General features: G+C 36.7%; 1 protein-coding gene across 1 annotated transcript in view; it reads left to right on the forward strand.

Annotated features, from left to right (window-relative positions):
• The window catches only part of chm.L (choroideremia (Rab escort protein 1) L homeolog), an 80,575-nt gene extending 54,388 nt beyond the window's left edge, over positions 1-26,187 (forward strand). Inside the window, 6 exon segments of the mRNA NM_001090193.1 lie at positions 6,929-7,033; positions 8,479-8,542; positions 9,388-9,481; positions 17,651-17,746; positions 24,266-24,432; positions 25,681-26,187. Of these exon segments, the coding sequence (NP_001083662.1) occupies positions 6,929-7,033; positions 8,479-8,542; positions 9,388-9,481; positions 17,651-17,746; positions 24,266-24,432; positions 25,681-25,875 (721 nt within the window). The 3' untranslated portion in view covers positions 25,876-26,187.
• Positions 26,188-26,827: the final 640 nt, after the last annotated feature.

A 26,827-nucleotide genomic window follows, 5' to 3' on the forward strand; every position in this document is an offset into this window, starting at 1 on the left:
TTGGCTTGCCAGACCTGGGTTTTACAGCAACTGTGCCCGTGACCTTCCATTTCCTGATTACATTCCCTAAAGTTGAAACTGACAATTTAAACCTCTGAGATTTTTGTAGCCTTTTCCTAAACCATGATACTGAACAATCTTTGTTTTCAGATCTTTCGAGAGTTGCTTTGAGGATCCCATGCTGTTACTCTTCAGAGGAGAGTCAAACAGAAGCACAGCATGCAATTGGCCACCTTAAATACATTTTCTCATAATTGGACACACTTGGCTATGAAGTTCAAGGCTTAACAAGCTAATCCAACCAATTTGGTGGTGCCAGTAAACAGTATTGAGCAGTTACATGCATTCAAATGAACACAATTACAAGGGTACCCACATTTTTGCACAGCCAGTTTTTTACATTTGATTTAATTTCATACAACTGAATACTGCTTCACTAAAAATCTTTGTTCCGAAAACACCCCAACACCCCAATACTCCAATACTCAGATGTTCCTGGGAAATGAAAGCATACCACTGTTGTACAACGTGGAGTAAATTATTATGCAGGCTGAGAGGGGTTCCTAAACTTTTTCATATGACTGTATTATAATTTAAAATGGGTATTGATGAGGGATTTCTTACAGTTTAAATTTTCGCACTAACAGGAAAGTATTTTAAAACAAAGAATCCTGCTTTGAAAAACCTGATAAGTCTTTAGAATTGATGCCTTTAGGGCAGTGGTCCCCAAACAGTAGCTCGTGAGCAACATGTTGCTCTCCAACCCCTTGGATGTTGCACCCAGTGGCCTCAAAGCAGATTATTTTTGAATGCCAGGCTTGGAGGCATGTCTTGGTTGTATAAAAACCAGGTGTACTGGCACGCAGACTCTGCTGTAGGCTGCCAGTTCATATAGGGCTACCAAACAGCCAATCACAGGCCTTATTTGACATCCCCATGGACTTTCTCGTGCTTGTGTTGCTCTCCAACTCTTTACATTTAAATGTGGCTCACGAGTAAAAAAGGTTGGGGTCCCCTGCTTTAGGGTGTAATAATTGAGTGTCAGTGCTTAGCTATAACACCCTAATGAATAGAAAGCTCATCCCAAAAATAATGAAATTCATATCTGTAGTCTATAGGAAATTCATCAATATGATATAAAGTAGCATAGAAAAGTAATGTTTAAATAAAAAGGAATCAGTATTTATGCTCCTGACAGTTACCAATAGATGAGACTTTAAGTGCATATTGGTTAAAGGGGAGGTTCACCTTAAAACTGCCTTTTAGTGTCTTGAAAAAGAAAGCAATCTGCGCAAGATAGATTTTTTTTCAGAACTATATTTTGAATAGTTTTCAAAAAACAAATTAAAAAAACGATGTCAGTACGTAAAAAGAGGTACAATGTGAATCAATTTAACATCAGAAAATTAGCGTGTTCATGTAATGATGGCATTGCATATAGGAAAATATAGGACCTGGGACAGAAAACAGGTGGTGTTAGCATGTGTGTTTCCACTCTTGGGCAGTATGGCACTTACAATGAATTCTGCATTTTTAATATTGAGTTTGCTGCACCTGGGTTAGTACCCCATTCGTGTCACCTATGTTCCCTGTACGCGGTATCATGGTCCAAGTTGCTTCAGATGTGATTGTGTAGTTGTCCATAATATGAATCCCATAAGAACCAGTCCTTAGATTTGATTTTTCATTCAATTTCTTTCTCTTTCTTTTCTGCCTTTTATCAATCTGGAATTTAAATGCTAATGAGTTGTGAGGTCAGCCGTTCTCATACCCAGAAATGTCATTGTAAGGCCAGAATCTTATATTGTTTATTAAATAACTAGCTTTTCTTTGCTTATTCATAATACTGTCTGGTTGCTAGATTTATAGACTATACTAACTGATAAGTTGGAGAGAACATACAAAAAAGTACAACAATCTTAAAGAATGGAGTTCACAGTTAAATTAACATTTAGTAATATGCAGTATAGACAGTTATGTTCTGAGGCAGTTGCAGCTGTCCACATTTCCTTTTTCTCTGTAATAATAAAACAGTAGCTTGTACTTGATCCCAACTAACATAATCAATCCTTATTAGAAGCAAAACCACCCTATTGGGTTTATTTAATATTTAAAGGATTTTCTAGTAGACTTAAAGGACCCTTAACTAAAAAAACCTTACCCTACGTAGATCCCTCCTCCCTCTCCAGCCTAGCTACTAACCCGGGGAAATGCCCCTAACTTTTTACTTACCCCTCGATTCAGGTATTGCAGTTCACGTCAGCCATCTTCGGGTCTTCCTGTCTACTTCCGGCGCTTCGGCAATTTCCGTCTATTTCGGTGCATGCGCAGTTGTCGAGAACTGGGAAATTGCTCCAGCTTCGAATGCGCCGCTTTGCCGGTCTCAGATTACCGAAGACCTATGAGGGGGCTGCCACATTTGTACATTCATATTTTAAAAAGTCGTTTTTTAGTGACAGTATCACTTTAAGGTATGAATTATCTGGAAAACCTCAGGTCCTGAGCATTCTGGATAACAGGTCCCATACCTGTACAGCCCACTTTAGAGAATCCATCACTTCATATTGGAAAAGCCTGAGTTTTGGTTGGATGACATTCTAGGACTCATTTATCAACAATGAGCACATTTGCACCTGGGCAGTAACCCATAACAACGAATTAGTGATTAGTTCTTTTCAGCTAGGTAAAGGTTAAACAATGAATACAAAAATTTGGTTGGCTTGTATGGGTTACTGACCAGGTGCACATTTTCCAAGTGTTGATAAATAAACCCCTGTGAGCCTAAAATTGTTCGGAAATGATTCCTCCGATTCAGAGACAGAATGTTATGGTTTCCTTTCAATCTTTGTAATCAGGTATGTCTATGTAAAAAAAAAAAATAATATTAATATTTATTTCTGGGAGTTCAGACTGTGTTTATGTACATTTTCTACATAAGCCCAACTAAATGAGTTCATTTCAAAAATTGGGGTATATTTTCCCTTTTAGCAGTAAGTGTAATCTATTTTGCCTTCAGACTAAAACTTGTGCATTTAAGTTATAGAAGCTGTAAGCCATGGAAGTTCTTTAATTGCTTACACGTTAACCAGTAATAAAAACTTCGGCAGCACTTTTAATCAGACGCAGCATAGATGCTAAATTATCGGATAAAATATAAAACACTGCTCCATTTTATTTTGCCACAGTCACTTTGGAAAACAACCCTCCCCAAAATTATGTCCCTCAAACTTAATTTGAAAATACAATAAATTTACGTTTCCAAACTATTATAAATTTACATATTTGTGCTGAAATACTGCTGAGAAGGTTTGTCAGTGCAGGCAAGTCCATTTCAAGGATGCTGCCCTTAGTCCATTAGTTTGGATAATGAGGCCTATAAAGTACATTTATAACTCATGGCGCTATAAGGAGATGGATTCTACTTTTCATCCTTTTATCTAGACACTTTGAAAGAAGGTCAATGGAGGGCTGCGCTTGATTCATTGTCCCAACACAGGATCAGATGACAAAGACCTGGTAAAGACGGCACATATAGGTGTGTTATTCTTCACCCTTTAACAAACCTTACTAATATGCAATAGCTGCATTTTATATCTAGTTATTTCTAGTTGTCTAGTCTAGCTCTTAAAATACAAGTATAGGGTTGTTGCATATGTTAAACCTGAGGATAGAATCATACTAATGAATAATGCCAGTGGGCAATAAATAGTTGTGTTCAGCATACACTGAAAATGTATTATATTTTATATTTAGGGATCTTCACAAACTGAAATATATTTTTTTAATTGTAATAATTTATTCTGTTCAATCATTACCTACAAACAAGCTAATTGTTTTAATTAATTTGTTCTGAGGACACACACTCTCTCTTTCTCTATGTACCTGTGCAGAGTAAATCATATGTATCTGAATAGGAAACCTTGTGATTTGTTTATACTACTGGTCCATTACAGGCTTCTTGTATGTCCTAATAAAGTCTTTTTATTTCATTAAAACCTGACCTACCGATTTACTAGCAAATGGACCTCTCCCCACTTTGAATTCTCCATTAAATAACACAGAAGGATTAAAAAAAATTCAGAACTGTAAATATCTTTATTTAAAATTGAATCCCTCGTCATTGATTCTTCAGGTCAGTTGTAAGAGGAGCAGAAGTCAGTTTATCAATTTGCCCTTTTCAAGTTAAAGAGGTGGTTCACCTTTAAGTTAATTTAAAGTATGGTATAGAATGGCTCATTTTAAGCAATTTTTCAATCGGTCTTGATTATTTCTTTTTTATCGTTTTTTATATTTTCTGATTCTTCCCAGGCCTCAAATGGGAGTAACTGACCCCATCCAATAAACAAATGCTCTGTAAAGCTGCAAATGTATTGTTATTGCTACTTCCTTTCCCTCATCTTTCTATTCAGCCCCTCTCCTATTCATATTCCAGTCTCTTATTCAAACCAGTGCATGGTTGCTAGGGTAATATGGACCCAGTCAACCAGACTGCTGAAACTGCAAACTGGAGAGCTGCTGAATAAAAAGCTAAACAACTCAAAAAGCACAAGTAATAAAACATGAAAACCATTGCAAATTGTCTCAGAATATCACACTCTACATCATACTAATTTAAACCCGGTATAATGAATTGTCCTTTATTTGTAAAACACACGCAACAACTGGTGGTAGAAAGGATCTTTTTTATATAGAGCTCACCATGTCTCTCTAAACTAACTCCCAAAATAAGCAGTTTTTTCCTCATGGTGAGCATAGGCGTATATTTCCTCTTTAGACATTGTAATTTGTGTATGACAATTTCAGTATGCTTTGTAAGTCCAAGAAAAGCCCAAAACATTTGCATCTGCTAATCCAGTGACCAAAATCACTGCATTTTTGCATTTCCCATGTCCACTTCTACTTAAAAAGAAATCTGGTGACCTGGCAGTGCAGAGCTGTAGAGAAAATTGGCAGTTCGGTCCTTTTTTCCTCCATTCGCCTCCTCAGGCCTGTATTTCCTATCACATTGTACTCCTTGTGGCACAGGCAAGTGCTGAACGCAGATGGAACAGAACTTGTTCGCACTTACCTGCGCCACAATAAGTACAACGTTATTGAAAGGAATGAGGTGCCTTTACTTCTGTGTTCCCTTGTGATGAACACATGAAAGCTCCATCACACGTGAACACAGGACCAAACACCCATGTGTTAAAAGAGTCCTAATAAATTGACAGTGTATTAGGCATTCGTTGTACCCCTACTATTTTATTTATTTATTTTTGCTATACCTGCATCAAGGGCAAGATGAACGTGTGATATCATAGATACTGGTAGTTGAATCTTATCTTAGTTGCCTGTTTTAACTGTAGTAAATGTGGTCAACGGAGTACGTAAAGTGCCCATTCCCATTATAAACAGAAAATTAGGATTGTATATTATTTAATGTAACCCTTCAGAAATAAATATAATGTGTACTGCTGAAACACATCCACCATTTACCGATTTGCTCTGAATATAAAAAAAAAATATCAAAGGGCAGATTCATTAATAAAGAAAGAGGGGAAAAGAGTTGATTGAACTTCATTGGAAATTGATGGGAATATTACCGGGGATTGATATTAGCATCTAATTTATATGGAAATGCAATGTAAAATGACAGCAATATGTCTGTGACACAGCAGCATGTAATGGTTACTTTAGAAATTAATACTTCAGCTGTTGCAGTACAAGGTGACAATCTAGTTTTAACTCACTATGCTAGCCGCGTATTTTGTAACGTTAAAACTCTGCCAAGTTCAACGTTTGCTAAACTTTTGTGGAATTCAGTGCCTCTAAGTGCTGTATTTGGGTTCTTTGTTGTAAATATTGCTGGATTTAGTTTATATGCTTCAGTTGATTCCTGTTCTTGGGTTTTCCCGTACTAATGCTCAACTTGCTATGGAATAAATCGTAACCCTTATGGCCCCCTGGTTTTAAATTATTATATCTGATAATGCATTATGAGTAATTGATTATGATTTATTTGTTGCCATTAATACTGGGACTTTGCACTTCATTGATTTGCTATTTTCAGGGCTCTAAATATTATAAAGGTTTGTCCTGAATATGGAGACAAGTACAATGTGTATTTGTGGTAGCTAAGCCCGTGTTCACCAAAAATTAAAAAAGAGATTGGAGATAATGCAACAATAATGTATAAGCCTTAGGACAAACTCATGGATTGGCCTTGGTCAGTGGGATTGGGAATGCCGGATCTCTAGATGAAATTCTAGGCTTTTTTATTGCGAGACATTTTTGGTAGGATAACCACTCAACTACTGTTGCAAACGTCTTCCACTATGACTGCAGTTTTAAATAAGTCCAACCACCTTAGGTATTGCCTTCAAGCAAGTTCTAGCCTGGCAGACATTAACAAATGTTTGCAGTGGTTCTTTTGACTGTGTCTTTCTGACAACTTCAATCTGATGTTGAGGACCATCAGAGTAAGATCTGTATTAATCTTGGCTAACATTATTCAGACATGATAGTTAACTAAAGTACGTATATTCAGATAGCTGATTTGTGTAAAGCAACCATCTGAAATAAAATGGCTCTAACCAGCCTGAGGTCTCCACTGCTTTGTTATCATGACATTATCATCCAAACATACAGTAGATGTTAGTAGCAACCAATTTAAAATTTCAATCTGTGGTCCTAAACACCATTGGGGTCATGACATGTAAATGTAGCGTAGACCCCTTGCATAAAGTAGTTTTCTTTAAAAAGTTTCAGTTCATTTTTGTCCCATAATATACTAAAGTTGTACTGCCAATGTAGGACATTTGTTGTTACAACAGGACTTAATTAAATTAGTTTAAATAATTTTGCTATGTTTACCTGTCTAATTTAATACCAACTTCCCATTTTTGTGTGTGTTTAAATGTGCATATCGTTTGTTGTGTTATTGCAGATGTAAAGCGGTCATTGACCACAGAGGTAAACGAGTAGACTGCAAATACCTGGTTGTGGAGGATAGCTACCTTCCTGAGCAGATCTGTGCAAATGTATCATACAAGTAAGTCCTGGAGTCAGTTTTAATGGATGCTTACTTAATCTGAAACAGTCCTAGCAGTCCATGGCAACCATTCAGATATTTTTAGGTGACCAGTAATTGCTAGCTGCTGGTGGTTGCAATGGGTTTCTTGACCTGCTGCAGATATTGCAATTGTTTATTCCATTACCCCTTTAAAGGGGTGGTTCACCTTCAAGTTAACGTTTAGTAGGTTATAGTATGACCATTTCTAAGCAACTTTTCAATTGGCCTTCATTATTTATTTTTTTATAGTTTTTGAATTAATTGCCTTCTTCTTCTGACTCCAGCTTTCAAATGGTGGTCACTGACCCCGTCTAAAATCAAAAGCTCTGTAAGGCTACAAATGTATTGTTATTGTTACTTTTTATTACTCATCTTTCTATTCAGGCCCCTTCTTATTCATATTGCAGTCTCTCATTTAAAGCAATGCATGGTTGCTAGGATTATTTGGATCCAGATAGCCGAAATTGCAAACTGGAGACCTGCTGAATAAAAAGCCAAATAACTCAAAAACCACAAATAATAAAAAATTAAAACCCATTGCAAATTGTCTCAGAATATCACTCTCTACATCACACTAAAAGTTAATATAAATGTGAACAACTCCTTTAATGCATACTTAGATGGATTGTGTTAATATATTGGTGAATCAGAAACGTGTAAGTCTGCAACACCAGCTTCTGCACATGATACACTTTTGCAGAATATTAATTTGATTTCTTAAGGGATCTTTCTGAAATTTGGACCACCATACCTTAAGGGGGTTATTTATCAAAGGTCGAGTTTGTGAGGTTTTTTTCTACCAAGAATAAACTCACAACTCAAATGTTTGCTTATTTATGAAAAAACTCGAATGTAAAAAACTTGAATGAATTCAATCGGGGGATATAAACTTGAATAGCTCGAATTGATCTAGTTGCAGGTATGGAATTTTTCTTTTTCAGAAACCTGTTACTAAGGAAGTTCCAAAATACAGAAACCCCTTTTCCCATAGTGCCATATTTAATTGTTCATTTTTGACTGATCTGCTTTTTTGCTGTAATAATAAGACAGTATATATGTTAATAAAGCTAGCATGAATCCTATTATTGGCAAAATCGATTTGTTTAAAATTATTTTTAGTATCCTTAACGCAAGGTGCTCAACATTACAGAAAAAGCCCATATTCCAAATATTCCAAACAACACAGATATTCCTGTATATGGGACGAGTTATCTGAAATGCTGGGGACATGGCATTGATTTATGCTAGCTTAGTTATAATCAAGTGCAAAGTTTATTTATTATTTCAAATCTGTCTTAATAAGACTTGTTTTTTTGCTTAAATAGGAATCCCATACCTGCACATTTATCTTCTTTGTTTTTCCCTTATTTCTTTTATGATTATTTTCTCTAGAGACTACCCTTTTTCTCTTTTTATTTCTACAGACAAATCTCCCGAGCAGTCCTTATTACAGACTGTTCTATACTGAACTCGGAATCAAACCAAGAGGTAAAAAAAGAGAGTTGCTCAGCAAGTGATAGTGATCTTTAGTGATAGTATTACAATTCATTATATGTAAGTCTTAATGTAGCCATTTAATATAATGACGGGTCAATCACAGGTCAAAGCACATTTATCAAAGCTCTACTTCCATTTGGTACATAGGCTCAACCTGGATTAAATGTATTGAGGACTCTGGAATTACTCATTTGTGATAATTATGGAAATATTTGTCTGAGGTTGTTGGGCAGATTGCAGCTCTTGTTTCAGGCCATATGATAAGCCCTGCTAGATTTATTATAATGCTGCTCATATAAAGGGTATATGTTTATTCATATGCATTGCAACCTCCGTAATGGTTTCTGTTATAAAATCTCACCCACAGACCCACAGTGACTAAATCCCAAGCAGTGCAATTACCATGGAAGGCTTTAGATTACTTGAATTACCTTAAAACTCATATTGGTATTATCAGGAAACCCCTGCTTAAATTTCATAATGAAATTCTACTGGCTACTGCTTCTGCTTGGGCATGTATTGTGGGGCTGTCCACTCCCTTTACCTCTTCAGCCATTCCCTACTTAAAGTACATGTCTTCTGCTGCCTTTATTATTATTATTATTATTATTATTATTATTAAGAGAGACACGATGAAGACATCCTTCCCCTTTGATAATTAAGTTATATCTTATGCACTTCTGTATTTATAATATGTTGATTAGACTTTTGTATATTATGCATTTAATTAGACACTTCTATATTATACAACAGAAAGTAAAGCTAGGTATACTTTGAGAAGTATAGTTGTTTGTGTAGAAAATCATTTGCTAATGTACCTCACTTTTATATTATAGATTTCAGTTTTGACATTCCCACCAGCAGACGGACAAAATGCAGTCTACTTAACTGAACTCTGCTCATCAACAATGACTTGCATGAAAAACACATGTAAGAACAACCTAAAAACCTCCTAGAATGTATACAGTATGTTGATATTTTGAAAACATATACACATTGTGAACTGGATCTAGCAAGACTGAGTCAGTGAAATAATATAGATTTTTTTGTAGCTGTTTGCAAATTAGGATACAGTTTAAAAACAGCTACAGCCATTAAAGAAACAGTAATACCAAAAAAAGAAAGTATTTTATTTTAATTAAAATAATGTACTGGTGTTCTGCACGGGTAAAGCTGGTGTGCTTGCTTCAGAAACTCTTCTATAGTTTATATTAACTATAGTTTATATAGTCATGGGGGCTGCCATTCAAAGCTGAAAAAAGAGAAAAGGTGCAGGTTGCAAAGCAGGTAACAGATAAACTCTGTAGTATACAATGGGAATCTAGTGAGCTTATCTGTGTATCCTGTGTTTGTGTGGCTTCCCCCATGGCTTCACAGCAACTTGTTTATATAAATCATAGTTGTGTTTCTGAAGCAAACACCAGTTTTACCAGTGCAGGACAGCAATACATTATATTGTTATTCCTTTAAAACACTTGCCACTCAGGTCGTAAGGTTGCTGTCGATGACTGCCTTATTATTGCCACACAAACGGTAATATTAAAATGATAATTTAGGTAGAGAATGTGGATATTTATATTATGTTCTGCTCTTCCAACAATTTTGCAATACTTAATTGCAGTTCCACATACGTTCAGATATCATTTTTAGCAATCCCCTTTTGTGGTTACCAAGACCACTATTTCCATAAGATTTCTTCAGTTATTTCTGGCTACCCAGGCCTTGGTGTTGTGTGTTTGTGACCTTTACATGCTTGGGAGTTTCTCTTCTTGGGAGATCTCCCCCTGTACTTCTCACAGTTATTAAAGAATGTTAGACTGTGTTATGGACAGGTGCGAGGCCTGAGGCAGCCCCTTGAGCTTTGCAAACTGTTTCATAAATACACCACCTGATTCTTTTACGTCACCCCTGGGTAACCAAAAGTCCTACAGTTCAGGAAATAAAGGGCTCAGGCCGGGATTTCTCGCGAGGTCACAAAGGGCCGGGCCTAGGGCGGCAAAAATTTAGGGGCGGCATACCGCCCAGCCGCATCCCGCGTCATGCTGCCCAGCCACATCACTTGTGCACATGCACCCGGCGCTAGGACCATGCAGTGGTAGGAGGCATGTGCAGCCTTGGGGCACCACTACTCGAAATGTGACACAGATTACACTTGCTTTGGGCAGTGCTGTTGCATGTTTAAGGTTTGCACTTTTTGTCGTATGTTAGTTAATCTACATCACTCCCATGCAGTCAGTCCCTGACCATGAACTAAACTAGAGTACACTAATGAAAGCTTACAAGCCAATAATAGAATATGTGACCTTAGCCTTTTTGTGAAACAAAGTTCATACAGCTTTATATATACAGTAGAACCCCCATTTTATGTTTTTTTAGGGGACCTGAAAAAAATGGTGTAAAATCCAAGAAAATGTAAAATCAGGGAAATGTATTATGCATAATATATAGGTGGGACCACTATATATATATATATATATATATATATATATATATATATATATATATATATATATATATATATATATATATATATATATATATATATATATATAGGTTTTCGCTGCCAAGCTTTTAAATTTTTTTTAAAAAAAACCTTAGGGGAAAAACGATCAGCAGATAGCTGAGTTATTTGAATGAGGAAACCACACGACAATTTAGGAACTCTCGAGAAGACTTGAGCATTCTTAAATCAACTCCTTAATTGTAAGAAGGAAATATTTTATTAAATATATAAAATGTACTACATATTCCAGGGGAGTAGGCTGTCACACATGATTTTAGCTGAGCTGTACATGTATTTACTTATGGTACATATTTAGTGAATTCCTGTAGCGTGAAATCATTAGTGCCTATAACTTTGATCTGTTTCCCTTTTGCGTTCCGAAACACGGTGTAGTAATTTGCAATACATGCCATTGTTTACCTTTTGAGGAAGAAGGCGAGAACATCTATAATATTCCCCACAACTTAATTAGATTTTCATACAGAAAACACAATGTGGGAGAGTAACATAAAACCTTTTATCTGTACAGTTCCAGGAAAAATTTGTAGAGGTTTGAGATCTCTTTTAAACATACCATATTACGTTTTAGTTTGTCTACTCAGTAAATCAGACGTAAAATATTAACTGGAAATTGTGTCAAGTTTTGTATTAATTCTAGACACTAATACAATTCCAATCTGCTCAGTGTCGGACTGGGACAACAGGGGCCCATCCAAAAACCTTTGACCAGGGGCCCACCAAGTAATCTTAGACCAGGGGCACACTCTCACTGCTATTAATCTTCCTCTTATTACTCAACCTCTATTCTCCAGGTCTATTTTCTTTTCATACTATAATCTATTATTCCATGTATTTAGCCACTTTGTTCTATTGAAATAATGGCCATGAAATAGGTCAGATGTCTAGCAGCATGAGGGCCACTTACACATGGGCCCACCGGGACTTTTCCTGGTATCCCGGTGGGCCAGTCCGACACTGAATCTGCTTGATGCTGGAGAATTGTGTGGAATGTAGATTATTCCCAGCAGAGGACCCACCATTTGGAGGTTCCTTCTCTCATATGTCCTCAAAACATTACTGGCCTGTAATTTCCATAAGAACACTTGGGAATATTATCTTTAATAGCAATGTGTTAAGTAAGCCAGGCATACAATTCACAGCATTATATTTATCATTGATCTTTCTTTGGGCTGCCGTACAACTCTTTGGGGATAGTTTTGAATAAAATGCTTCTAAAACCATAATCGCAGGAAACAAAAGGGTCTTATTTTCATCTCAACTATTACATTCAAGGCAGGATGTCTGTAAGTGATTTTCAGGAGTCTTTAATTATTGCTCCCTGTTTCCCACTTTTCTGCTTTTTATTACATTGCCTCAGAACCTTTATGGCTTAAATTCATTACAAATAAAATCATAAGCCAAACAAGAAGAAAAAAACTCAAATAGTTTTTGTTTCCTATGAAGTGTAGTCATGAGCCAGTTACGTCCCTTTATAGATCTGACATTCAGCGTTCCGTTAGGTGTCACATGCTATCAGCGATCAAAGAAAGTTTCTGTAATACTTAGACTGGATTGCTCCGAGGCCACAATCTTTGTAAGTAACGCTGCAATTTGCTCAAACAGGACAATGCAAAAAAGTGATTGTTGTTCATTGTGTGATTCTTAATTGCTCTCTCCTTTCTAAGATTTGTGCTGTAGGCTAAGGCAGTAAAACATTTAAACATTTCCGTAATGTGCAGCCATACATGTGTATGTCAGAACGTATTTAGACACCATTTCTTCAGATTTCACTTAAGTAGTTGTGAGTGTAATTGCAGCTTTTCGCCAGTGCGTTAAACAGATACTTTGTATTGGATATCCTTTTTATCCTTGTTCCATGTGTGGATCAAAAAAACAAACCGTAATGTAGACTAGTCAAGCATTTTACATTATAATTTGTAGCTTAAAACAGAAATTTAGGAACCTTAGGCAGTAATATTTTGGCAGTTTCTTTGCCCTGCTGCAAGAGTCATTGACGTCAGCTGCATGTATCCTTTTGCTGTAGAAAAGGACTTGGGGTGTTTATTATCGATAGAACCATAGGGTAGATTAGATGTTTTTTTTCTGGCTTCTACTTTCTTTGTCTCATTGCTTTACCACCAACGTTTTCTGTATTTGCATAAGAGGCAGCAGATGAAGCCATCGGGATTTCACATTTTGTCGCACAAAAAAAAAGATGGTGTCTGGACACTGTGCAACAAAATGTGAAATCCCAATGGCTCCATCTGTATCTTGATATCTGTAGTCAATAAACGTTACCCCTCAAATATAATAAGAACCCAAAGAAAGCATACATTGATAAAGCAAACTTTCTGGCAGAATTTAGCGATGAGGCAGGAATTTTGCATCATTATAAAATGCCTTGACATTATGCTGTCATTGAGTTTACCACTCTCAAAAGAGCATGCCCCAAATGTGCTGAATAGCTATGAAAGAGAGTGAACAACACAAGACGTGCAGCCATCAACAACTGTTCATTAAAGTACAGAGCCTTATAAGGTGCCTTTAATTCAGCACAATACTCGCTACCTTTTAGTCTTATGTGTTATATTTGAAAATAAAGCAGAGAAAGCAGAGAAAGGGGTCTCTGCATTTATAGAAATAAGTGGCTTACCATAACTATTGAGTGGCGTGATCTCCTGGAAGTCAGCCATTGCTTTAATCCACAGACTCGGGTTGTAATATGTAGGGATGCACCGAATCCACTATTTTGTATTCGGTCGAACCCCCGAATCCTTTGTGAAAGATTCGGCCGAATACCGAACCGAATCCGAACCCTAATTTGCATATGCAAATTAGGGGTTGAAAGGGGAAAATATTTTTTACTTCCTTGTTTTGTGACAAAAAGTCACGCGATTTCCCTCCCTGCCCCTTATTTGCATATGCAAATTAGGATTCGGATTCGGTTCGGCCGGGCAGAAGGATTCGGCCGAATCCGAATCCTGCTGAAAAAGGCCGAATCCTTGCCGAATCCCGAACCGAATCCTGGATTCGGTGCATCCCTAGTAATATGGTTGTTGGGGCTCACCAATGAGCAGTTTAGAGAAGCCCCAAATTAATAAGTCTGCTTATTTTTGTCGTATGCCAGGGGACATGGTATTACTTATAACGGCGTGCATAAGGAAAAACTCAGACTGTTTGTTTTCTCTTGATTACTACCCAGTGGCACAACTTGGCACAGAGCTGTTATGTGTGGTCTGGGTAAATAGGAGAAGGATTATGCTCATAGTTATAGCAGAGGAGGAGGGCAAAGTGTCTAGCCATATACCAATTCATGGCTAAGTAATGGAATAAATATTCCCAGTGTCTAATTCTCTTGCTGTTTTCCCAATTCACTGCTTGAGACCCCTTTAGGTGGGGCAGCCACATAGTTAACGAACATCTGCTCTAGCTTTTATTTTCCTGAGTTGATCTCCCTCCCTTAGCCCCCTGTAGTGTGGGCTTTCTTATCGGACACCTGCGAGGGTTGAGACTGGGGGCATTACCTGATACAATCTAATGCCTGGACAGCGTACCTCAAGCCAGTAATGCAAGGATTGTAGCAAAAGGAAAGACTGTTTCTCATGGTACAAAGATACCATAACATTTTGTCACCACAAAAAAAAAAAATTATATATATTATATATATATATATATATATATATATATATATATATATATATATATATATATATATATATATATATATATATATATATATATATATATATATAATGGCCCTTTAATCCCTACACAATGATGATCTTATATTCACCTATTACAAAAAAAAAGCAAGTTTTATTTTTATCTCTTGAATATGATGTTATGAAGCAGAAGTTTTCCCACTGCAGTTACCGATATATGGTCTGTAGTAGGTTTTGAAGTCTTGGCAATGATAAAAAGATTGGTTTGTACAATATTGTTTTATTTCATATAGCAAACGTTTATCCATTTTGTAGTGTACAAATGATTACCAATGTGATGATAATGGTGCCTTTCTTCTGCATGGACAATAAGGGATTAATATCAAGCTTCCAGTAAGTCTTTCTCAAGTCATCAGTCATGGACAGTGCCCTCCTCTTCATTCTTTGTTTTTGTAAAGTATTCAGCCAAGAGTACATTTTCTGTCCAGCTCAATTTCTGCAGCAATCTATGTTTCATAAATCGTACCTTGTATTTTTACTTCATTAGTCGCAAATGAGATCTGAGTGAGTGATTTCCCCTTCAAACAATTGCTTAAAATAAATATACAAATACATCTTGCTTTTGATCACTCTGCATAAATGACAGGCACATAATCGGTATTGCCATCTGAGTGGAACCAAACTCCTTCACTTGCCCTAAAAATTGAGGCTCTAATGATGGAATCATAGACTAGCCTCATCACTCTTCCTCCTGGGAGCATTACTCGAAGACAAGTGTTGGCAACCACTGTAACTAATGCACCTGTACCTAAGTAAATCAGACTTAATCAGAATGTACACTGATGAGCTTTTATGACTCCATCATACGCTGGAACCATAGTTGAAAAAGCCATAGCAAAATTAAATGATGAGAGCCTTTATTATTTTATAACCGAGTGGAGCAAAAATCTATAAAACCTATTTTAATTCAATTATCCTACCTTAATGCTTTTCTTTAATGTGCTTTTCTCTGTTGGGTAATTTGCAAAAATATGAAAATGTTTGCTGCGGTGTTCAAAATTGGGGCATAAAATTGGTGACGTCACTAGCAAATTTTCTATTATAATGTGGACATTTACTGCATTGGCTCTTCTTGTGTAATTCTCTATGAAATTAAAAAACACTAGCTTCAACTATTGTGTTATAGGCTATAACTTTTTATTGGGTTAAACTGGTTGAAAATGTTTATTTTCAGTCATTCATGTTAAACCCCAACACCAAATCTGCTGTACTTGTCCCAAGGTAATATGGGGACCAGAAGATGTGTTGTACAGGTTTGGGAAGTGTTATCCAGGATGCTCGAGATTTTCCGTATGAGGGATCTTGCTGTCATTTGGATCTCAATACCTTAAGTCAGAATCCTGCAGCAGGTCAGGTACCTGCAGAATACCCACAAATCTCTCAGAATTTGGGCTCCACTGGACACCTGTGGGCCACTGGTCCTCACTATGCGGGTGGCCCACAGGTGTCCAGTGGAGGCAACCAGGGAGGTATAAGAGCTTTTTAAATATGTAAAAAAAACGCACATTGCGAAAATATATGCGCACACTCTGCAACTGAATTACGCCATAACTTTGGTGGCGGAGAAAATATTAGCAAAACACTTTTGCAAAGTGTGAATTCAAGTTACTGTCTACGCTATTTTCACGCACAACCACCTCGCTCATTGGGTGCACTTGCGCAAACTCCCGTCTCATTTGTGCACCATTTGCGAAGATTTATTTACAATGCGAATTCTCAAAAACCGGGAAGATGGGCAGAGCAGTGCAATATATTAGCGTTCAGGAAAAAAACATGGGCAATACAACCATTTGCAAATAAATATGCGCTGCGCGAAATTTATAAATGACCCCCACTATGTTTTATAATACACAAGTTTCAGTGAGTCAGGTGGCACAGATTACATCACTAAGCACCAATCATAATTGGAGACTGCAATATTTTAATGTTAATATGTTATTTTGTTTTTTTGGTTTTTTTTATATATAACTGATATTTTTGAAAACAGTGAAACAGGGTGTATGAAGTCAACCCTACCAGTTGCAGTTAGATAGCTGTTACAGTTCACTTTTTTTTTCTGCTATGGAACACCCCATTGGAGGATTGCTCTGTGGTATGTGTCAGTGAATGGGATGATTGTCAAGTTGCAGAATACACAGGTCCTACTGTATGGAAGCTTTCTCAGATTACCACACTGATCCAGATGAGACTAATTATTAATGAGCATGAAAAGGAGATTGTACATTGTTAAGACTTTGATCTCTCGCAATAAAGAAAGATACAGTTCATTAAAAGTTTTGGAAGTTGTGTACTTAAGTCTTTTGAGCTGGAGAATGGCCTTTGATTACTAGCGGAGAACTAGCAAATTCTCTGGCAGAAAATTCCTTTGTAAAACTTAAATGCCATTTATATTTGTTGACCATCGTTTTATGAAAATAAATATGAACCCATGTTACTACTGGGGATAGACTTTCAGTCTAACTTTTTATAAACGACAGTTATTGTAATTTAGTGTAGCTAATTAGGAACCTTTCATGAAGCAAAGGCAGGAAGCTTTTACATATGTAATATATAGTGTTGTCTCAATGGCTCTAATATATTTTAAATCCTTTTAATTTATTTTTTGATATAGATTTCTTTGAAACCCCCCATTGCTTTAATGTAAATACATAGATGACGTGCTTCCATGGTAGTGTTAACTATCTGCATTCCACGGAGCAATCAAACTAGATTAATCCAAAAATGGTGGAACCATTCCCCCAATGACCACTTACCTACCCAGCTTCAGGTTTCTAGTGCTGAGAAATGTTCTTGTTATTGGGGATCATTCATTTAAGGTCAAAACTGATTGAAAACAATTCCCGTTTTAATTCAGATTACATTTTGTAATTGCAGACCTTGTCCATCTTACATGTTCATCCACAAAAGCAACAGCCAAAGAAGATCTGGAACCAGTTGTACAACAATTATTTACTCTGAGCACAGAGAAAGGTGAGAATATGATCAATGTAAATTCCTAGATCTGATTTCCAGACTGTGGGGTTTCCTTAATGCTGTAAATGGGAAAAAGAATAGAAATGTATTCTCTACTGTGCAAAGGTTAAATGGCACTTGTTGCCAAAAAATATTATGTTTTTATTTTTAATCCCCCCCCCAGCGCTAGGCAAACCGCACAAGGAGGGAGCTCCCCCTGTGGGCGGCCATCTTGGGGCACACGCATGCGCATAATGAGCAAATGCCACAACCTATAATAATGAGCATGCACGTTAATCATAAGCGAGTTATGTGCATGATCAAAATGGCCGCTCACACTGGGAGCTCCTTCCTGGTGTTAGTGTCCTATCACTGGTGGTCGCAATTTTTTTTTTAAAAAGCTGCTGTTACCCACAACCTGCACCTTTGGTTGGAGATATTTTTTGACAGTAGGTGCCCTTTAAACACCTAAACTATTCACACTGTCTGCTGATCTCCGGCATAAGTTCACTATCAAGGGGAAGTAAATAGCTACATTGTAGCTATTAAGTAAAAAGAACAATTAATATGGGTTTTTGCAAATACTGAAGCACAAAGGGACACATGTTTGCTCCCACTAGAACAGGGATCCCAAACTTTTTGAACCCTTGAGCAACATTCAGACGTACAAGTAGTTGGGGAGCAACACTAGCAGGAAAAAAATTTCTTGGGGTGCCAAATAAGTGCTGTGATGGGCCGTTTGGTAGCCCCTATGTGGATTGTCAACCTACACTGAAGCTCTGTTTGGCAGTACACCTGGTTTTTATGAAACCAAAACTTGCTTCCAAGCCTGTAATTCAAAAATAAGCACCTGCTTTGTGGCCACTGGGAGCAACATCCAAGGGGTTGTGAGCAACATGTTGCTCATGAGTTACTGGTTGGGGATCACTGCTCTAGAGTGTCATACACTAATCCCTTTGCATAACCATAGCACAGTGCAAGCATAGAATAATAAAGGGTGCAGTGCCAGTAGCCCAAGGCACTTATTTAGTTATTAAAGTTTTACACTATTGGGCATTATTCACTGCTCCAAATATCTGAGAAAATGTCAAGACATATGGTAATAATGATTCCTATAATTCCTACACCAATTTTATTTAAATGATATGCAACCTTTAGCAGTTGCTCTGTGAGTACCCACCTGGACCTACCATTGGACAACATATTGATGTTTCATGTTAAAGGTCCTGTATCCTTTATATTTTACATTTACTCTCACAGCCACTTATACACATTTAGGCGTTGGTTTTACCTGTGCTGATTGACAGCGCCAGCAACGACTGACATTCTGTGTCCATTGGATTACTGCAAATTTTTTATTCGATTTTGGATTACTTTTTTTGATGTCTCCACATTATCTTACTTACAGTGGATTTGAAGTCTGGTAGTGCACACTCCAAAATGGCTCTGGCTTATATGTAAGAACACAGCACATTGTAACACAGCTGGTTCTTATGAAAGTTAAAAAATTGTCTATTTAGCCACAGTCTATAATTTGCGTTACTCAAAAGATGATGTATCGTGCACGGGCCTGCGCAGATTCCTTCATAGAAGCCATAATCCAAGTCATACCCACTGGTGCACTGAGGCACTGAATAGCTAGTTTTCCCAACACACGGCCCCTTTTATCATCAGAATGAGGTAGTGGTCGTATTTTAATTAAAATGTCAGAACAAATACTGTTGTAGTTATTGAAAATGAATCACCAGATAAAGTGAGCACTGGTCCATAGCAGGTCAGAGAGACAATGTCACCTGCAGGTGAGGACTTCATTCATTTTCCTGCTAAGTGAGAAAGAACCAGCTTCTCCATCATTTTAAACTTTTTAAGGTTTTTGAATAGCAGTTTACATTTTATAAGACTTTTCTTTCTGCAGCTCTTGGAGTTGAAGTATAAATAATGTGAAAATGAAAATCCTCGGCTGACTAGGAAACAATGAGGTTTTTTTTTTGTATGGGTGTTTTGATTAGTCTTGGTCAAATAATTATGTTCACTCTCTGTCTGCTGATTAAATGTACACTTGTTATACAGTATGTTCATAGCCCACTGTATATTGTCTTTATTCTCCTGTGTGATAATATTGTCCTGGTTTTGTCATCATTGACAAGGGGATCAGAACTTCTGGGCAATGTAGTCTAACCTAACAAACATTAGAAACGTACTGACTGTACCACTTTGCTTTGTTTGCATTGTTTGAACCGTGCACCACATATGTCTGCGCATATAGTAATTAAGATGGTTATACTTTTCTATCTTTGGATATGCTTTATGCTCATCCCAGCTAGGTTTATATTCAATCGGTCTTGATCTGCTCTTACCATCCTTACAGCGAGGCCGTTTCTTTCCTTTCTCCTAAAATTGCATACAGTAATGGATGGCAACATTTTATTTACATCTTTTGAATAAAGACTGTATTCAGTGTAAAGAAAATGTTGGCCTTCGTTTCTATGTTCCATATATATTCTATATTCTACAGAGGCCAGCATACACTTTAGCAGGACACCCTTATATTGAAAACCTCTCATCTGGTTAGTTGGATCCATTATTCTCCCGACTCTCGCTCATCCTGTTTATTACCATCTTCTGACATTTGTCTTAATGACTTTCTTGACATTTCAGCTTGACACCCTGTTCCATTACCTATATCAAGGCAATGATACAAATGTATTTTATCTTCTTCTTCTCTTTTGTGCACTGTTAAAAATTCGATGTATTGCACACTTATAATCAGTACAGATGCAGAGATTTGCTGTCAGACAAATTCATTCTGCATTCACTACTTCTAAAAGGATACAATCATCATTTACTACCCAGCTATTTAACCCTTTCCTTTAGTTACCAAAACTTAAAATGTTGTAAAGGGGTCTTGAATGATAGCACATAGAAGGCTTACCTTAGTCATGTCAGTGCCTGTCCCTGGTATGAATGCATTGGCCACTTTGTTTAGGTCTTTGCAGTTGGCTGTAGTTGACGCCTTAGAGAAAATGTAATTTGAAAGCTCAAATGCTTGGCAAAAAGTAGTAGCATTGAATGCGACCAATCACTGCATCCTATAATGGTGAGGTCAAGTCTGCATGCAGAACTTGTTGGAGGTGATTTACAGCGAAGTGTTATTTGTTGCTATAAAACCCTGAAATAACGTAAACACTTAATGGGCAATTACTTCTCACTGCAGTATATATTACATAGTTAAGTTGGGTTAAAAAAAGACCAAAGTCCATCAAGTTCTATACATACATAAACTGACCTCTCCACACCCTCAGATAAACTATATATAACAATATCTATACTAGTTTTAGAGTTTAGTATCACAATAGCCTTGGATATTATGTCTGTCCAAGAAATTTTAAACTCTTAAAAGCATTAACAGAATCAGCCATCACAACATCACCCGGCAGTGCAACCTCACTGTCCTGACTGTGAAGAACCACCTACGTTGCTTCAAATGAAAGTTCTTTTCTTCTAATCTAAAGAGGTGGCCTCTGGTACGGTGATCCACTTTATGGGTAAAAAGGTCCCCTGCTATTTGTAATGTACTTGTAAAGTGTAATCATGTCCCTTCACAAGTTCTTTTTCCAGAGAAAACAACCCCAACCTTTACAATCTACCTCATAATTTAAGTCTTTTACACCTCTAACCAATTTAGTTGCACATCTCTGCACTCTCTCCAGCTCATTTATATCCCTCTTAAGGACTGGAGACCAAAACTGCACTGCATACTCCAGATGAGGCCTTACCAGGGACCTATAAAGAGGCATAATTATGTTTTCATCCCTTGAGTTAATGCCCTTTTTTATGCAAGACAGAACTTTATTTGCTTTAGTAGAATGACACTGCCTCGAATTAGACAACTTATTATCTACAAAAAAAAAACCCTAGATCCTTTTCAATTACAGAAACCCCCCAGCACACTGCCATTTAGTGCACATTTATAGAACATTAATCCATAACCTTGCATATATCAACATTGAACCCCGTTTTGCTGACTAGTTTTCCAATTTAGTCAAATCCCTGAAAAGTGGCAGAATCCTGCATAGAACCTATCGTTCTGCACAAATAGGAACAGTATTTCCACTACCCACCTCCAGGTCAGGACCAAAGACAGACCCCTGTGGTACTACACTGACAACACTGGTCCAAATAGAAAACGTTCCATTTACCACTACTCAGTAGTAGATACAGTGCTTTTCATTGGAAATCTTCCCAGTTGCAGTCAAAAGTACATGCAGCAGGTAATTCAGTGCTTAGCACTTCTGCCTTGCAGCATCAGGGTCCTGAGTTCAATTCAGACCTAGACACTATATACAAGAAGTCTGTTGTTTTTACCATGTATTGTTGGTTTTTTCTTTACTCATAAGTTCAGGTTAATTGACCTGATTGATGTACTGATCCTAGTGTGTTGTGTGGATGTACGTTGACTGTAAGCTCCACTTGAGCCTCCACTTAAGGGTCTAATGTGAGCTGTCTCTGAAAAGCACTGTGTAAATGTAATAAATAATAGAAATAATACTATGTGGAAGTGTGAGCTATAACATTAAATATAACAAAACCTATAATGTTTCCTTATGAGTTATCATGCAAGGTTGAGCCACTTCTGTGACTGCAGACATAGGGGCCCTATAAGTAACTTATAAGACTTGCATGTGATGTATATACTTGTTCAAAATAGTCCCCTTTTTGGGCTCTGGACATGCCAACCAGCATAACCCTTTGCTTTAATGAGTATAGTTGGCTACAGGTTTCTTGCTGCGTTTGGTAAAAGCTGCCTTTACATTCGTTCTCATTAAGTTCATCTTTTACTGGTGACTTATAAAACAAGATCTGTATTTAATTACCCATATTTATTTCTGATTTTAAATTGAAATTAAAGTGACTTACAAGATACCAAAGCAAACGGAGTATTTGAGATCATTAAACGTGCTGCTTCCTGTATTTTACAATATGTGCAAGGCAAATTAACTATACAAGGGCCACCATTTACTGCTGCGTTTAAGAAGTAGGAATGAATCTGTGCGGTGGCTGCTTTCATCATGAAATAGAGCAGTAATTAAACCAGTAGAGCTCAGCCTAAAGTGCAGGCCATTTATGTATTGTTCTGTCCATTAATTTTACTATGTTTGTCGGAGGCTTTATTATAGAATGCATGAACTGTAATTTATCCAATGAAGAAGAGGTTGTGAAACTAGTGAATCCACGCAAACTTGTTTACTGATTTTATTTTTATTTTCTGCCAATTAAATACATAACTTCTTGGCTGCTGCCAGTCTGGAAAGAGCAAATGTTCCCTGATATGGTTTGGCCAGGAACTTGTTTATGCACTAATGCCCCCCTCCCAAATACTAAGGGGGTTATTTATTAAAGTCTGAATACCAAAAACTCGAGAAAAAAAAAATTACTATAAAATCAGAATTATTCGTGAAAAAAAAATGGATTTATTATATTATTATTATGATTTATTATTCCCTCAGGATGGAAAAAGTCAGAATCTGAAAATCCAACATCTCAGACCTGCCGAGGTTGTATATAAGTCAATGAGAAAAGTTTTGTGCAATTATCCGAAGATTTTGTGGTTTTTAGGCAAAATTCTGAGTTTTCAAGCGGAAACTCTAAAAAATCATGAAAAATTCATTTTTTTCCCGCACAGGAAAGTTTTGGGAGAATGAAATAACGTGTGCGGATTTGGTCTGCGTATATTTCAGAAATAAATTAGATAAATTTGGATTTTGATAAATAACCCCCTAGAGATCTAGTCTAAAGTCTGTTGTGATACACAAGGAAAAGCATTATATGAAATTGCATTGACAAAGGCACATTAAATAGGGGTGTCTTAAGGGAACAGTAACATCAAAAAATAAAAGTGTTTTAAAGTAATGAAAATATAATGCAGTGTTGCCCTGCACTGGTAAAACTCCTGTGTTTGCTTTAGAAACACTACTATTGTTTATATAAATAAGCTGCTGTGTAGCAATGGGGGCAGCCATTCAAAGGAGAAAAGGCTCAGGTTACACAGCAGATAGCAGATAAGCTCTGTAGAACATAATGGTGTTATCTGTTATCCATTAGTTAACTTGTGCCATATAGCCGTTTTTCAATTTCCGCCATTGCTACACAGCAGCTTGTTTATATGAACTATAGTAGTGTTTCTGAAGCAAACAGATCAGTTTTACCAGTGCAGGGCAACACTACATGATATTTTCATTACTTTAAAACACTTACATTTTTTGTTGTTACTGTTACTTTAATGTATCATATTGTAGCCATACTATAGGACTTGTGTATATGAACCAAGGATTACATTTTGTTTTTATTATGCTGGAATACTGGGAAAGAACACTACATTGTGGGTAAAAAAAACAGCAGATTGCAGTGAATGGCATCTTAAAGTTTGTATTATTTCTTACACATTTGGTTCCTCAACAGATTTGAGCATGTAGCGTGGACTGCCTGGATCTCATGAAATGTTGTGTACAACCTGAGTAACAACCTGTTTCTTTCTAGATCTTGAACCAAGTGACATCACAAAACCAAAAGTTCTTTGGGCTCTGTATTTTAATATGAGGGATTCCTCTGGTGTTCCGCGCCAATCATATGTTGGACTTCCTTCAAACGTGTATGTTTGCAGTGGGCCAGATCATTGCTTTGGAAATGATCATGCGGTCCAGCAGGTAAGGATGCCATAAGTAAGGCTGTCCAGAAAATGATCCTTCAGATGCCCTTTGCCACCTGCAGAGGTTCAAATTGACATGATTTATTATTTTTATTAGGACACCTAAGTAGTGGTAGTCCTACCCTAAATGAACACAAATGTATCATTTACCATGAAGCAAAGTTATGTTGGGGTGCAACCTATGGTTCTCAGAAACCCTGTCCAAAATCCAACTACATTGACATTTGCAGTGAATAAATGTTTTCTTAGCTATCACCAGAACTATAGGAAGGTGACAAGGCCACAACTAACGTCTTCTATAGCGAATAATATACTCATTAGGGTAACATTTTGCTTTTACACAAATCATGGAACGCCAAGGTGACTTCTAATATCCTCATATTTCGCAGATGGGGGTGAATTATCTATTATATTATTACACACGTTTTAGTGAGTCAGAAATGACATCACAAAGTACCGATTAGAACTGATGACATCACCATACATCATTTATAAGGATATAGTTTACTGGATATTCATGGTGCTTGTGTATTAAATATGTATATATGCTTGTTTCAGATCAAGACTACTATTACTCATTAGTTATATTTCAAGTATTTTTCTCAACTGTGAGCCCATAAAATTATATATATATATATATATATATATATATATATAAATATATATATATATATATATATATATATATATATATATATATAAATATATATATATATATATATATATATATATATATATATATATATATATATATGTATATATATATATATATATATATATATATATATATAAATATATATATATATATATATGATACTCATGGGGCCCGTCTACTAGATGGAAACTGTCCTAGAACATGTACTGCCCAATACTAGATTTTTGGTGTCAAAAGTTACTTTTAATTTAATTTATTTCCTTTTCTTTATCCGGCCCTTTCTCTAGACCAAGATAGGACCGACTCTATCTTTGTTCTTCTCTGTTTCTTTACCTTTCCTTTATATGCAAATATCTGATGATGTAACCTACATGTAAAACTAACTTCTCTCTAAAAATGTTAAAACTCAAATAAATACTATTGAAAAGAAATATGGATATACTGTATAACCACGTGGGAGTCATGATTAAATGTTCAGTTATCCCCAGATCCCAAGCATTCTGGATATATAATATGTAGGTAATTCAGATGTTTATGCAACTGATCAGAAATAAAGCAATTACTAAAGCAATTTCCATTTTCTTGATACAGGCAGAAAATATATTCCACGATCTTTATCCAAGTGAGGAATTCTGCCCACCAGCTCCAAACCCAGAAGATATTATCTATGATGGAGAGTGTGTTCAGCAAGAAGCAAGTGAATCGAGCATTCCTGTAAAAGCAGAGGCTTCCGCTGAAACTGTAACAGAATCATGTGAAGACTTAGAAGGACAGAAGGCAGAATGAGTTGTCCATTGCCTGGATGCATGTTATTTATTTCCAGATCTCATGTCTCTGGCCATTCCTGTATGGGTACCAATTAAAGGGCTGCTAAAACTACACATATCCTAGTGCAGTTCATAAAGAATGTCGATTGTATCTGTGCCTGCATATTCCTTCATCTGTAATGTTTTCCTTGGAGGACAACCAGTTTACAAGAGCCCATTATGCCTATATGAATCAAGTATCCATTGTATGAGCCTGTTTTTCTGAACTTTGCATTGAAATGAAGTCACTTCACAGGAGAGCGGGAATAAATTGAATCTATCTTATATCTTATAGACTTTGATTTGCTTTTTATTTCTATTTAGAATGTCATTGTGGCCAATACTATTTTTAATGTAACTTTGAAATCTAAAATGCACCATGAATGCCAAATCCATTCTATGTAATAATCAGGCATGGTTTGACTCCAAGAAACCCACCAGATATTTGCTAATCTAATTGCATTAGACCAAAAGATGATTGCCTGTTTTTTCTTACTGGAAAGGGGCCTAGTCTAGATTTTCATCTCCTAGAAACTTGTAAAGCTTTAAAGACACAGCACCGTAATAAAAAAACATTCCAAACACACTTGATGGCTTATAAATATTCAAGGTTAATCAGTATGGACCTTTATTTTGTTTCCACCCTGATGTATATTGTAAAGATGTTATATAAACAAACCTTACATAACATCTGTCCAATTTCCCCTTTCAAGGAGAAGGAAAAGCATCGTACACCAAATGTTAGACACCCGCAAGTGATTGTACTGACTTACCTGAAACCCCGGGCCGGTGCTCCTATCCACAGAAAACTGCACCTGCCGGGGGTTACATAGTTACATAGTTAAATTGGGTTGAAAAAAGACAAAGTCCATCAAGTTCAACCCCTCCAAATGAAAACCCAGCATCCATACACACACCCCTCCCTACTTTTA

The sequence above is a fragment of the Xenopus laevis genome, chromosome 8L (genome assembly GCF_017654675.1).
Source record: "Xenopus laevis strain J_2021 chromosome 8L, Xenopus_laevis_v10.1, whole genome shotgun sequence".
NCBI classification, from domain to species: Eukaryota; Metazoa; Chordata; class Amphibia; order Anura; family Pipidae; genus Xenopus; species Xenopus laevis.